The 15,527-nt window shown below is 43.8% G+C and overlaps 1 protein-coding gene across 5 annotated transcripts in view; it reads right to left on the bottom strand.

Moving 5' to 3' along the window:
- The window catches only part of dock10 (dedicator of cytokinesis 10), a 133,478-nt gene that overhangs the window by 54,797 nt on the left and 63,154 nt on the right, over positions 1–15,527 (bottom strand). For all 5 annotated transcript variants that reach the window (XM_084064331.1, XM_084064333.1, XM_084064329.1 and 2 more), the window contains exons 3-8: positions 13,854–13,943; positions 11,371–11,453; positions 8,261–8,333; positions 6,521–6,670; positions 2,108–2,242; positions 1,069–1,255 (exon numbers count right to left, since the gene is read on the bottom strand). In XM_084064331.1, the coding sequence (XP_083920457.1) occupies positions 1,069–1,255; positions 2,108–2,242; positions 6,521–6,670; positions 8,261–8,333; positions 11,371–11,453; positions 13,854–13,943 (718 nt within the window). The remainder of the gene's footprint in view (positions 1–1,068; positions 1,256–2,107; positions 2,243–6,520; positions 6,671–8,260; positions 8,334–11,370; positions 11,454–13,853; positions 13,944–15,527) is intronic.

Genomic DNA, 15,527 nt, shown 5'->3' with positions numbered 1-15,527 from the left:
CCTCTACCGTTCACAATAGGCCAGACAACAAGCTGCTTGAACATAACTCATGCATGCCTGGAGCGATTTCCCCCACGGGCCGCAGTGAATTAAAAGCCTCATTAGCATCGCCACTTGCCCCTGAACCTGATTTACAAGCATGTAAACGGACCGCGCTGCTGTGATGTCTGAACTTATTACATCAACTCCATCACTTTTGACTGGACTCGCTTGTCGCTTCCCCATGCACTGTCTGTCTGTGCTATGCAATATTATATAGGCTGTAATTCCCCTGTCTGTCCCGGCTCGTGCACATCCTGCACATGCGGTTTTAAGAGTTATGGGTTGAACTCCAGCGCTCCAGCGCTCCCGCGCTCATGGTCTATTAACGTGAGGCGGGGTCCAGGGCTATAACGTCAAGACTCATTCCCTGGTTTTAATGTTATGGATCAAGCCACCACCCAGTAGTAATTCTCCCTGTAGGGCGACGCAGCAGGACAGAAAGCTTATAGCAGCATCAGACAGCGAAAAGAAAAAAAAGGTAAACGCAATGTCTATTGATACAGAGAATGATGTAATTTGTTTCTTAATGGTGCTATATTTATTATAATAATCTAGTGGGTTTATTAAAGGGGAATGAAAGGCTGCATAAGGCTGACCTTATAGTACACCGTGATGCAAGCAGCACAGCTGCAGATAATAAAATTAATGATGGGTGTGTTAGATTTTGCTGTGCCAATGCCAAGCCTTGACAATACTGTTGACTACTCAATGCACATTGGCAGACCTCAATTTAACATACCCATTATTCATTTTATTAGCTGCCAGCTACGTTGCTAAGTGCACTCTAAGGTTAGCCTGCCATGTTTAACCCTTCTGTAGTTTTTTAACCTGTACAGGAAAATAAACCACACAATCAGCCTAGGGTTTCATCCACGGTCCACCTTTAAAAAATAATACATCCGTGTTCTTTCACTTTATTTACTTTCTCCTCTCAGCTAACGATTTTCCATGCACTTTTCTCTCATCACTCAATCTCCCATACTTGATTGAGTCCCATACTCTCCCATACTGTATGCAGTCTCTCACCCTGGCGGTGGTCAGTGAGGTCCAGACTCTTGCGGTCTGGAGCGGGCCCGTCGTGGGGGCTGATCTGCAGGATGCGGGTCAGGGTGCTGATCCACTCCTCCATGTCCTGCTCGCTCTCCGCAGCCAGGACGAAGTACGTCACCTCGTTCATCTTCAGCTCGAACGCATGCTTCCTTAGACGGTTATTCTATGGATGGATGGATGGATGATTAGACCAATAGGAAGGGCGGAGGTGGAGATGTAAAAGTGAGTAAAATGGCAGATGCATGGATAGATGAATGCATGGAGGAGTGGATGGAGAAACAAATTGATAGATGGACGGGTGGGTAAATAATTAACAGCAAAAAGCGAAACGTCAAAGTTATACAATGGTGCTTCGAGATAAGCGACAAGCCACTCAGAAGCACACTGTGCTCTGAAATAGGCGTGCAGTAGGCATATGCATTCTACTCCACAGAAAAAGACTACAGCATGAAAGTAGCTCATAATGATAACAAAGTTTTAAACTAGCAGTTGTAGTTGTGAAATTAAACAAGATTAAGCAGCTACATGGCCTATCTCTTACCTAAAGTGTATAAATCATTTAAAAACAAGTTGCCAGAGAGACGCATTGAGTGTCTGTACTTCTCCTCCCTGTCTACCAGCTGGGCACAGCTCGCTTATTTGCGAGGGTGTCACTCATAACCACGCCCAATTTATTGCATTTTGCTAATGTCCGCACTACAGACATTCGCTCGCAGCTGCTGGTGTGAATTCAGCGTAAGACCTACAATAAAAATGACATATGATATTTCACCAGCTGTACTAAGTTACCCACAAATAAATCAATACTTTCAGTTTCCCTTGTCATATGCAACTCAAATTCACTATGACTTTACTTTATACAAGCACTGAGGTGCACTGATTGACATCATACATGAGAAACCATGGCACATCATGAAACGGCTGTGTGTGTGTGTGTGTGTGTGTGTGTGTGTGTGTGTACACACGCGCGTGTGCGTGCGCATGTGTGCGTGTGTGTTGACTAGATGAAGCCCACCTGCACTACACCAGTGCATGAGTCCAGGAAAATACAGCCTTTGGGCTCCTTGGAGATCTTCTCATCTTTGTAGAAGTTCATGATGTAGGAGTTGTCAGTCAACTGTGTCAACTGGAAATACCTCCTCTTAAATGACTGAAACACACACAGTAGAATAGATCATTATATGATATGGACATGAGGATACACAGTAAAATCCTCAGTGTTAATTGAACAACAAATCAAATGGAACCGTAAGGGTTCCGTTGATTGAGTTATAAATGGATAAATGATCAAATTAATTACATTTCTAAGAAACGTACGTCATTATGGGTTGAGGAATTTGTCATTAATCATTGTAACAAACATCGCTTTTCAAGTGTTTTAGTCTGTCCAGATTTTGATAATTGAAAATTAGGTATCAAAATATATGATAATCAAAATGTTTAAATGGTGCAAGTACAACTTAAGGGAGATGGATTATGGCTAAACATACTAGATGGGTAATGCTGTAATTTTAGTGCTCACTGTAGTTCCTGTAGCAAAAGTCCCTTTTGCAATGCGTACTGTAGTTGATCCTATATTTATACCATTTGAAATGTTACATTTAGTAAACGCATCGCTACACAGCAAAGGTATTGATTCCCCAGTACATTGGGTGACAAGGTCAATTAAGTTTAACCCAAGAAGGTGTGTCCACCAAGTCTTTGAATAGAAGCGCTGTTATTGCTTAAACATGTAACTTTATAATTTTGTGGGACATAATATGCTACATAGTGCTGCTTTAATCAGAAAATTCACAAATGTTTAACCTTAATCAAATTGTTCTGATGTGAGAACATAGTGCTTATACTGTGTAGTGTATATCATATATATATAGATTTTTAAAACTATATATTTTGTGTCTCTCTCCACGGAAGAGTATGCTGATGACATCGAAGTGTGTTTTTGTTTGTTTATTTTTTGCAAAGACATTTACGTTTGACATCATAAGGTAGGCTATACACTTCCACGTTTCATGGAGAAATACAGGTATGGTATGTACGGTATGGTACGGTACATCACGTCACGTCATGTCGCGGTGCGACGCGGCACGGTACGGTATGGTACGGTACGGTACGGTATATTTTCCCACACTGTGTACAGTATTATGATCTGCTATCATCTGAACAATGCTATTTAGACTAGGGGTGTGCCGATACACTAATTTCACGAAACGATACGATACGATATTTGGCTCACAACTTCGATACGATTTCGATACGATACGATACGCACTTTTTTTTTATTATGAAAATATATGGAGGAGAAAAAGAAGAAAAAAAGAATGCAAACAAATAATTCTGTTTTTGCATTATTCAGACATGCAAACTTGTAGCTTTTCAGCTACAATAGCCGTTTTGAATCCAAATAGTATGACACCTGACCCGAAAAAAAACATGTTGTCACTCTTTTCACTTCGGGGCCGTTTGCATGCCTGATTATTATGACTAGAAGCTCGCCCCCGCTACGCGGGGGCGAGCGTCTAGCCCGCGGCCACGCCCACGTTGCGCCCGCGGCCACTTGGCAACTCATATAAGTGGCGTAGCGTCATGAGGGTCAGTGGGGCCGTGGCTCGGTCAGTGAAGACCCTGTAGTGCGGATGATATGTGGCATAGAGGGGCAGATTGTAAATCCCCAGAGGAAACATCCGTGGGCTACCATTGGTTCAGCGATGTGTGCGGTCGCCCTGCGGCCCCTCCTCCTCCACCAATGTGCAGTATTGAGAGCCCTGACGTCACAACAATTGGAGCGATGGGCACTGCACTGTGGTTGGTTAGGGTACACCTAGGGCCCAGGTAGAACCCAGTTAAAGCCTGCATGGGCAAACCCAGTTAGGACCCGCCTTGGTCCCACATAAACATGGCTAGTTGGGGCCCACCTAAGGGCCAGGTAGAAGCTACTTATAGCCTGCATGGGCATCGCAGTTGGGACTGAAGTGGATGCCGCTGACATTGCTGACATGGGGTCCATATGGTTTAGCCCACCTTGAAACCATATGGGAACTACGCTGGCATGCTGGCTGTAATGCAAACGCTGCATCATACCTGCAGTGTGTAGTTTGATGTTGTGTGTGTAGCAGATATACCTGCAGTGTGTAGATCAATGTCCATATGAAAGTCAATGCCCAGCAGTGTTTTTTTTCCCCAGCAGAGTTTCTAGTGTCTCTGTGTCTCTCTGGAAGAGGTTGCACATGAACTCTGCAGCCGCACTGAGGCGCTCCAACACAAACACTCTGACATTAAGCTGCTTCACACAACAAACATCAGCACCACGCTGCTGTTTGTCCAAAAGACACAATATCTCCTCTCCCACCGACGTCATGTGTTCATTTATCGACAGCCGTACAGACTCCTTTTGACACATTTTACCTCGTTTATCCAGCTCTCACTGACTCTCCACATCGGGCTGTTATTTTGCTGCGATCAAGTCAACGATGTGAGAGATTAGCTATCACAGACGGACGGACAGGGGGTGAAACATAGTCTTGCGCCATGCCTTTCGGCCTGGCGGAGACAATAAAAAAACGAAAGTAAAGGAAATGGCCATTTCTGCAACAGAAGTAGTCAACAAACTATACTATGAAAACATGGGCCACATTGGCAAAGAATGTAAGAAAGAGGCAATCATGTAGAAAATAGCCGATCTACAAGCTTACAAAGCCTCTCAACGTGAGGCGTTTCGAGCTTGTAGATCGGCTATTTTCACAATATTTACTTGTGGAACGGAGTCAAACAGAATGGGGGGGGTCCCAGATCAAGTACGTGTATTTGGGGGGGGGGGGGGGGGGGGGGGGGTGGCGTGAAAGGGTTGATAAGCAGTGCTCTAATCGGAGCGAAATTATCTGAAATTACTACATGACCATAATGCAGCCTAACATGCGTTGCACGGGGCGGTCCTGCCATTACGTTAGTTACTGTAGTTGCTGTGGAGCTACATAGTTCTCCAGAAGACACACACAAACATACACCATCTGCAATGGACGAACTGAGCAGCAATATTGACATTCACCACACGAACGTGCATTGTTGACAAAGTGATTGCACAGCCGCTGCAGGCATGAAAACCACGTTAGCGTTAGCGACATGGCAGCTATCACAGCGCCCTGTCCGTCGTGCTGCAACTGCCTGTGATGGTTACAGCAGTAACAGCAAGCTGTCTGCGATGCCATTGTCTGGAGACTGCTCTTAGCGTGACACGACCAATGAGAGTGAGCGCTGTAGTTGTTGCTAAGATACGGTGGCGTCTCTGCCCCATAGCTTGTAGATCTCTCACACATGATTGGCGTAGGCTGCGTTGCCAGGTCTGACTTTGTGTCTAAGCAATGGTCGGCTTATTTTTGCGCGCCTTTGGGCTCGTTTGCATTGTGCGCACGGCAGCGCTTGTTTAGCGTACGTCAGCGCGACGTGGCAACGGACGTGGCAACGTGAAAGGTGATTGGCTGGTGAAAAGAAACACCCGGACGTGAATTTTGTGTTGGCGAAGTGATTTGCATAAGTATTGGAGCATAATGCGTTTGATATTAATTGTACATCCTGCAAGTACAGTGATGGGATGCCAAGCAGCTGGTGTCACAGGCAGAATATTGAGGAATTTTGGGGGAAAATGTGGAGTTAGTTGGGCCATGTGTCTGCTTGGCAATTGAGCACATACACTCGTGTACACTCCATGACTGGGGCCGTCAATTATGGTAGCAAGATTGTAAAAAAAAATAAAAAAATAAAAAATTCAAAAACGATATTTTTTTTTCCAAAACGATACATATCGTCGCGAAAACGTATCGCGATATATCGCGGGACGATATATCGGCACACCCCTAATTTAGACTGAAAGTCAGCCCTGTTTTCATGGTGGGCAGTCTGGCTAGAGATAATTAAAGAACATCAGAGCCCTGAGGCTCGAATCACAGATGTTTCTGGGGAAGAAGACACAGAAACAAAGTGGCATTTTGAGGAACAGTGTGTAAAGAAAAGAGGAAAGCGCAAAAGACAGCAAGAATCGGCGAATGAATGTCAGGAGACAGCAAACCAAATAAGACATTGAGAGATCAGCAGACATACACAAAGACAGGGCAGGAGAAGAAGAAACGTATATTCAACCACCCCCAAATCTCTTTGCAGAAAATAGCCGATCTACAAGCTACTCACAATGTATGTTGTGAGCTTGTAGATCTGCTATTTTAGCCTATTATTATGACATGGCCAGAAATAGGGACGCATGGGGTTCATGTGCTTAAGGTGAAAACAACAAACAGAAAAAAATATACAAACATCAAATGTTTCTGATGAATTATGCATGCCAACAAAAATTGAAGCGAAACAGAGCAGAAGGAGCGAGACAAAACCACACATTAACATGTTGAGAGCGGTGTGCGCCTCAGTCTCACTTCCTCACCCGCACAGTGATGCTATTGTTGACGGTGCTGTTGAAGTTCCCTTTGTACAGCCAGCCCGACCGAAACACACCGAGACCTCCCCCTCCTCCTCCTCCTCCTCCTCCAGCACCTCCCCCACCCCCCTTAGACGAGGACAGGGAGGTGGTGTCCTGGAAAACATGTTCCAGAATCAAGAATCAGGAGTGTTGAGGACATGTTCCGCAAAGGCTGTGCTCACACAATGATATGATAGACATCATAATGACATAATGGAGCATTAACGATGAAGTCATTTTAAAATGTCTGTTAGGGTTCAGAGATAACGTGTGATGAGCATTTATCATAATTGTTATTAACCAAGTCATTTTATGGGCCAAGTCAACTCCAAAGATTAACTGAATCGACAGATAAACCATTTAAACCCTATATACAAAAATTGCCAATATACAAGCTCACAACGCGCCATGTTGTGAGCTTTCAGATGGGCATTTTTAGCGGTGCCAACCGCTCTACACTTGACTTTGTCCGTATCAGCACGGGATGAGCACGGCAAAGAAGCAACACATACAAACACACGCACACACACACACACACACACACACACACACACACACACACACACACACACACACACACACACAAACACACACACACGGACTTGGAGATTGCCTATGCCATCTCTCCTCTCATTGGCCACACGAGCCACTGGTTATCAAAGAGGGGTCCAGGGACCCCCAGCGTATGTTATGTCCGTCCGCCCGTTTGAGCACGGGATGAGCACGGGATTTTAAACAGCTATAACTCCAGTTTGCAGCATGCCACCAAGTCCAAATTTGGTATGTGGACTTAGACCACCAAAAGGGACGAGCATGAATTGCTGAAGTTATCAAAGAGGGGTCCAGGGACCCCCAGCGTATGGTATGTCCGTCCGCCCGTTTGAGCATGGACTAAAACCACCAATAGGGACGAACTGTAATTACTTAAGCCCCGCCCCCTCTGTCTGCCCATTGGCTGGGCTTTAAACAGCCATCATTCCAGTTTGCAGCATGCTACCAAGTACAAATTTGGTAAGTGGACTCAGACCACCAATAGGGATGAACTGAAATGAGTTAAGCCCCGCCCCAAAGGCACCGCTTCCTTCACACAGGGTGTGATTTTTTGCTGAATGTTTGCCTATTTTTGTAGAATGTTTGCCTATTATGACATGCTCAGAACAGGGTTCTATGTGTTTAAACGATTGGCATGGAAATCTAGGATAACATTCAAGCAGATCTACAGTACAGAGATTAGTTGTAAGGCTCACTAGACTGATCCTTTCTCCACAGTCTTTCAGTTCAGTATATTGAGTTAAGTTTCTGAACAGCTCTGTGACAAACCGGGGCCTTCCCTCTTTCACAGCGAATGTTTAAAGCTACAATCCGTAAGTGTTATGTCCATTGTCTCTCTCTCCTGACGGAGAGAGGTAATTGCCACGATTTCCGAACTACAATAGAGATGGTGGTGCATCTTGTGTCTAATCCGGTTGGCGTCTGCTTCAAAATAAGACCACCTCCAACCACTGCAGATGTGTTAGTTATATTGTATTAACAAACTCTAACATACAGATTGGTTAAAATATCATTTTAGTCACTAAAATATGTCCCAGATTGTAGCTTTAAGAACATGCAAGGCGTTGCCGAAGTCTGAATGTGAATGTAGCATATGAGGCCATTTGTGTATAAAAACGTTAGTAAGATGGTGGCCCAATAATTATGACTGACATCATCCTTATCCACGTCTTCATGGTCGATCTCAAACGAATGTGACGGCAGCTTCTCTGCTTTAAACAGCTTCCTGTAAGACAATAAGAAATCAGGGAGAGAGAGAGAGATTTTTTAGATTGATTTAATGCACTCTGTTTGACCGATGCAAATGACCCCACTCCATCCATCTTGTTCTGTCAAGAAACAACAATAGGGAGTCCTCGATACAGCGCGCCCCACTGGTTTCACTGGTTGACATGTCTTTCTTTGTTTGAGAACAGGATAAATTGTCTTTGTGGAAGTGCTATGACCTGCAGACAGCTACACTGTAAAACTCCTTTGTGTTCATTTAACTCTGAGAGAGTGAAGAAATGGACCCTTTTGGGTCCATTTCTTCACTCTCAGAGTTAAATGAGAACTCAGGATTTCACTGCGCAGCCCGCGGTTTGCTGAGGCTAACACTGGAACCGTCCTCCCGCTAAAAGTCACAAAATCGTAAAGGTCGTCTGACAAAATCTATTAAAGGGAAGAACGGTTTAGAAACATTCTGCTATGTGTGGCCTGACCACCGGACACAGGAATGCTAAAGGCTGGCATTCCACACCGAAGCAAACAACCACACAAACACACTGAAACTGATCTGAGCACCACACACACAGTATCTGTATCTTTTTTTCGCTAGATGTTACATCAAACTAAACCTAGCCATTAGAGCTTGTGAAAGGTTCACGTTAATTATACCATGTAACTCAACTTAACCCATTAAGACCTGAGGCCGATGCCAACGCTAAAATCTAAAATGACACAGATGCTTTCCCGGTGTTAATAGGTTAATATAAAATCAGTTTGCAACATATAGAATTTGTGTATCAGTGCTGTTTTCAATAGCGAGATGCAAGCTATAAGATCAGTGGTCTACTAACTAACCATTGTGTTCTGTACAAATTGCAACCACTCTATAGACCAGGCTCCATTTCTTTCACTCTCTCAGAGTAAAATGAACACTAAGGATTTTTACTATGCAGCTTTATAACTTAGCCAGGCTATGAGTTCAGAGGTCATGTGAACTGCCTGAGAGAACGTCACTATGGAAGGGGTTAGTCCCAGTGAGAGAGGAGGGACATTCCTGTGGCTGGAAGTTCAAGGCAGGACTGTTGTCAGTCAGCCTCACAGGGACTTACTGTATGAACACACAGGTTGACTGACTGGGGTCTGTCTGTCTGTCTGTCTGTCTGTCTGTCTGTCTGTCTATCTGTTTGTCTGACTGACGGCCTGACAGACTGACTTAATTGATTGATGACTGACTGACTGACTGAATTGATGACTTGACTGATTGAACGAGACAGTGCCAAAAGGACCTTTTATAAGAGGGTGCATTTTTTTGTATCGATGTAATCATAAGTGCTTGTCAAATAATTATGATATAATTATAACTTGTTGAGAGCCTGTGCTTCCCCTAGCTGCCCCCGTCTTCCACCCTCCCTCAAGGGAGATCCCAATGAAAATAAGCCTTGGTGCTTTATTGTGTTATCCTGTCTCATGACACTCACTGCTTATTTAGTTTCCTCAGCTGTGGTGATTAACTGACTTGATGACTGACTGACTGAATCAATCAATCAATCAAAAAACAAACACAATTTATTACTGACGAGAAGATATGATATATAATAAGGCCCTTTGATCCAGGACACAGGACATGAACATCTGTTAGACAGGAATATGGCACATGGGTAAACTTCTTTCTCACTCAACACCATGTTGTTCTTATTAATGACCTCCCAGAACCAGTGCTGCAATGTCTGCTTATTATAAGCGACTTTGGGGTTGTTTTTCTGTAAAGTTGCTTGTAAATATTGGTAGTTGCGGGTTTTTTTTTTGGGGGGGTGCTTGTAGTTGCTTAATTATATGGGCTTGCATCCTAATGTTGTTTAAACCAATGGCTCTCAAACATTTTCATGGCAAGGACCCCCAGATTAATATGTATTTGTCCGCAGACCCCCCATCTGACCTCCTTCTTTTTTTGAAAAAAAAAAAAAAAAAAAAAGCAGACCTACAAGTTTGGTTATTTTCAAATAGCCGTTGCCTAGTCATTTCTTTTGGCCTTGTTTACATAGACTTGGTTGCTTGCTTATGTCTCTTGCTACATCTAGGGTTAAGTTGATGTTAGGAGCTTGTACTGTACTCTCCCTCCCTCCCTGCGTGTCTCATTGTTTATAAGAGCCAACGCTGGCCCCAGTCCCTGACTGACCAGCCACACAGCTCCGTTCGGTCCAAATGACATCATAACATCTCATAAGTTGAAGAATAGAGTGTTTACAGTACTGTCCGAACGTTAAGTACTGCAGTACAGGACATGGCATGAATAATTCAGCCTAACTATGCTCCCTTTTATCTTCAAAGTCAAGAGTTAAGCTAGCAGAAAACTGACACAGTCATAAAAGCAAAACACAGCACAAATGCATTTAAAAATCTGGGTCAGCTGTTAGCTTAGCCGTAGCAACAGTAGGCTGTAATATCCAATAGTTTTTATGGTGAGAAAAAAAACAATTATGGGTTCTTGTGGGTTTCTTTCTCCTCGTTCCCAGCTAACATTATGATGAACTGACAGATGATAACTAATGTAGCTTAGCCAACGGCAGAACAGATGTGTCCAAGGGGTTTTGGCTAGCACAGGGGTTCCCAAACATTTCCATGCCAAAGACCCCTAAATAGCTAGCCTCGATCTGGCTGCCCCCCCCCCCCCTCCCATTTATTTGGTGATAAAATGATAGAGCACATCAGCACTTCCACACATACTGTACAACAGACACAATATCACAGAGGATAAAAACACAATAAAGCCCTGAGGCTTATTTCCATTGTGGTCCTCTAAAAAACACAGAACAATATACATATATACATATATACATATATACATATATACATATATACATATATACATATATACATATATACATATATACATACATACATACATACATACATACATACATACATACATACATACATACATATATATATATATATATATGAACATACACACATACAGTACACCCCTACTGTACATGTATATGCACACAGATACACACCCAAATAGGTGCAGTAACACACTGTCAATGCTGTATTACCTGGGAAGAAGGCGGTAGTCCCCGGCGTAATCTTCATACTTGAACTGGACCACATTCAGCTCAGAGTTATAATATTTACAGGCCTGGGGGAGAGGATGGAAATATATATATTTATAAACAATGTTATATATCGTTGCTGTGGGACAGAAGCATCTTATAATATCCATATTCTAACCTTTTGTGTTTTTGCTTTTTTCGTAAATTAAGGCTCCACTTCATACTACTACGATCATACTACAGCGTCACACAAAAGCATCTGAACTAGCAGATCCGCAAGCTTGTAGATCTGCTAGTTTTGATGCTTTTGCATTTGAATCCTGAAAAGTAATAGTTTCGGACATATGAGGTTTCCACCCAACAGAGACGGTATACTGCTATAATGTAAGATTAGCCAATTAGCATGTGTGGAACAGTTGAAATATCACCATGGGACGACGCTAGTCATCATCTCAAGATGATTGAGAAAGCTACAGTATATTTTTTTACAGATAGACACTGGCTCCCCACAGACTGTCTTCCAGGCGTACTACATTCAACATCAGAGTAATCAAGTTATAAGAGTTGAATTGAATTAAGATTGTGTCCCATGGGTTGTATGCAGGTCTTCTCTCACTCTCTCTCTCTTTTTCTGTCTCTCTCGAAGACACAACCGCACGCACGCATGCACAGCACACACACACACACACACACACGCACACACACACACACGCACACACTCAAAGACACAACCGCCCGCATGAACAACACAAACACGCACACGCACGCACACACACACACGCTCTGGTTCTAAATGTTTAATGCAGTCAATACTGGCGTCATTGTTCTCCATTCATAACTTGATTATGTTACACAGATCTTAACCCAACAATGTCAGAAAATAATAGACTCGCCACATTATCAACCACAATAAAACAACCTCACACAGTCCAGTTATATTCTCCATGTCAAAACAATACAAGAAAACGTAGCCAGATTTATTTTTTCTGGCAATAAAATCAAAGGGCAAACATGCAAACAACCACTGTCTGTTTCACATATGCTCACTGATCAACTGTTATTGAAAAATGTTTGCTCGCTCTCTCGCTCACTCTTACACACACACACGCACGCATGCATGCACGCACGCACACGCAGAAACGTGCTCATACACTCATGCACCTATAACCACAGAATCGGAAGACAGAAAGGAAGTTAAACAGCAGGACAAAACTTGTCACGTGTCACTTGCACACACGCAGACACACACACACACACACACACACACACACACACACACACACACACACACACACACACACACACACACACACACACACACACACACACACACACACACACACACACACACACACAGTGCGAGTGTGATCAGAACATGCAGACAATAAACATACATACATGTGGTGTGCTTCTATCTTGAGGTCCTATATTAAGAGCAGACTAAGCCTCACACATGCACACTCACACGCACACTAAACCACCTCTAACTGAAACACACTCCATTCCAAACCACAGAAGCTTAAAGCAGCACTATGTAACTTTCCTCTTCTACCCCAAATTTGAACCCAGTTTCATGGCAAGTGCTGACATTTTTACCATTGAGCTAATAGAGCCAGCCTGCTTGCTCAGGGGATGAATTGAATCTTGACCATCAGGTCAAAATTCATGTCATTCATGTTCTGTGTGGAGTTTGCATGTTCTCCCCGTGTCTCCCAGGGTAGTTAATACCCTCACAAAACATGTAGTAATCCTGGTCACTATACCGCCTCCCCCATGAAAGCCGGGGCGCTTGATGGAGGGGAAGGGAACTGGTTGGAATAACGTGTTCCTTCCACGCGCTACGTCCTACCAGGGACTCCCCCCTGTCAGGTGACAAGAAGGTCAGTTGGCTCTCATGCACTGAAAGAAGCATGAGCTCGGCCCTGGCCTCCCCAGGCTGTGGGGGACTGGTCTAACGCTGGTGTAGGGCTGGTGTAGCGCCCAGGATCACTTAGGAAATCGGCACCGGGTGAAAAAAATGGGTTACAAAAATCGTGGGATAAAAATTATAATTAAACAAAATTCATGTCAGATCCTGTGTCTAGGAGAGACACGACCTTTGACACGATCTAAATGTCTCAATAGAAGAGCTGGGAGACAAAACACAACCACCCCAATTCTATTATTATAAGTTATATTGTACTAACATACTCTACCATACAGATTGGACAAAATTACCTTTTATTCATTAAAAAGTTATATAGGGAGGCTTTAACTTAGCACTATGTATGCTACAGTATAGTAGAACAAACTCATGCACTCATGCAACACATACACAGCAATTGTATACACAATGCATGCATTTGCGCGCACACACGCGCAGTCGCACGCACGCACACGCACACGCACACACACACACACACACACACACACACACACACACACACACACACACACACACACACACACACACACACACACACACACCATCCCCAGATGGAGCTCACCTGTCTGACCAGCAGACATTCAGCCAGTAGCTCTGCTCCTTCAGGTACGGTGGAGGTGAGAGTCCGTCTCTCCTGAGGCACTGTGGACACCTGCAGAGCACAGAGCTTGTTACATTAGTGGAGGAGCATCTGTACAGTGCAGCTGCTTGGAACCCCTGGCAATTCAATAAGTGCACACTGTGCATTCTCTGTCTCAGCACTCATCCCACTGATGATCAACGCCAGTGGTTCTAAAAAGTGGGAAAATGTGCCAAAACAGTGATGCCAGGGCTAATGTGGTTAATAATCTTAATACAATTTGTTAAATTGTGATATTATCAAACATAAATATCAAACATATCAGACAGTCTACATTTCCCAAAAGGAAATGCATGTACAGTATTTAATTCAGTATGAGGAGAAGCAGGGATAAACTAGAAAAAGTGCTCCTCGGAGCACAGGTCTCCGCCAGGTCAGGTACGTTATTGTGGCCTCCTGGTGGCGCTATAATAGGCCAATATGAAAAGGGTGCCATTTATTCTTAGGTCGTTCACGGCAATCGGACACTGCATTCATGATTTGAGGCATTTTGTTCCAAAAATGAGTTTTGCTATATTAGACCTGCTGGTGGCGCTATAACAGGCCAATGTGAAAAAGGGTGGCATTTCTTCCTTGGCCTAGTGGAAATGTGTTTGTGAAATTTCAGGGAAATCGCAAGCTGCGTTCATGATTTGAGGCATTTTGTTCAAAACGGACCAATCCTGCAAACTTTGGAAGCCACTGTAAGCCAAATAGGATGGAATATGAAATATCGGACAGATCCATCAGAATCACATGACTATGGAGATGCAGTGTACCAATTTGCGTGTTTTTTGGGCAGAATCGGAAGGAATAATCTCCAAAAATGTATTGTACATAAGTCGGCCTCATGGTGGCGCTGTAAAAGGCAGATGTGAAAAATGCAGTGCAGATGTTTTTCCGTGGCCTCTAGGGAGTGTGCGTGCAAAGTTTCACGCAGATCGGTGCAGTTATAGTTATAAATGCAAATCGGCCTGTTATAGCGCCACCATGAGGCTGATTTGAAACATTTCAAGTGGCATTTCTTCCTCGGCCTAGTGGGAATGTGCGTGTGCAATTTCATGGAAATGGCAAGCTGCGTTCATGATTTGAGGCAGTTTGTTCAAAACGGACCAATCCTGGAAACTTTGGAAGCCAACCTTAGCCAATGAGGATGGAATATGGGAAATCGGACAGATCAGGGTTGATCACATGACTATAGAGATACTGTGTACCGATTTGCATGACGTTTGGTTGAAAACTGTAGGAGTAATGGGGAAAAACAGGTTTTGCACAAATCGGCCTCCTGGTGGCGCTATAACAGGCCCATGTGAAAAATGTGGGGCAGAGGTTCTGAATTGGCATCCAGGGAGTGGGTGTGCACAGTTTCGCAGCGACCGGGTCAACGGTGCCGGAGATTAGCTGTTAACACACAGACAGGACACACACACACACACACACACGGACGGACGGACGGACGGAGGGTAAAACATACTCTCTCGCCATGCCTTTCGGCCTGGCGGAGACAATAAAACATATCCCCACTGCCCAAAAAGTTGAATGACCAGAGGGGAGACATCATCTCTGTCGGGTGGAAACCATGTCCAAAACAGTAACTTTTCAGGATTAAAATAAAAA

The sequence above is a fragment of the Gymnoscopelus microlampas genome (assembly GCF_963454915.1).
Source record: "Gymnoscopelus microlampas genome assembly, chromosome: 8".
Taxonomy (NCBI): Eukaryota; Metazoa; Chordata; class Actinopteri; order Myctophiformes; family Myctophidae; genus Gymnoscopelus; species Gymnoscopelus microlampas.
Note: the sequence above shows the minus strand (reverse complement) of the source record. Positions and strands in the feature narration are given on the sequence as shown.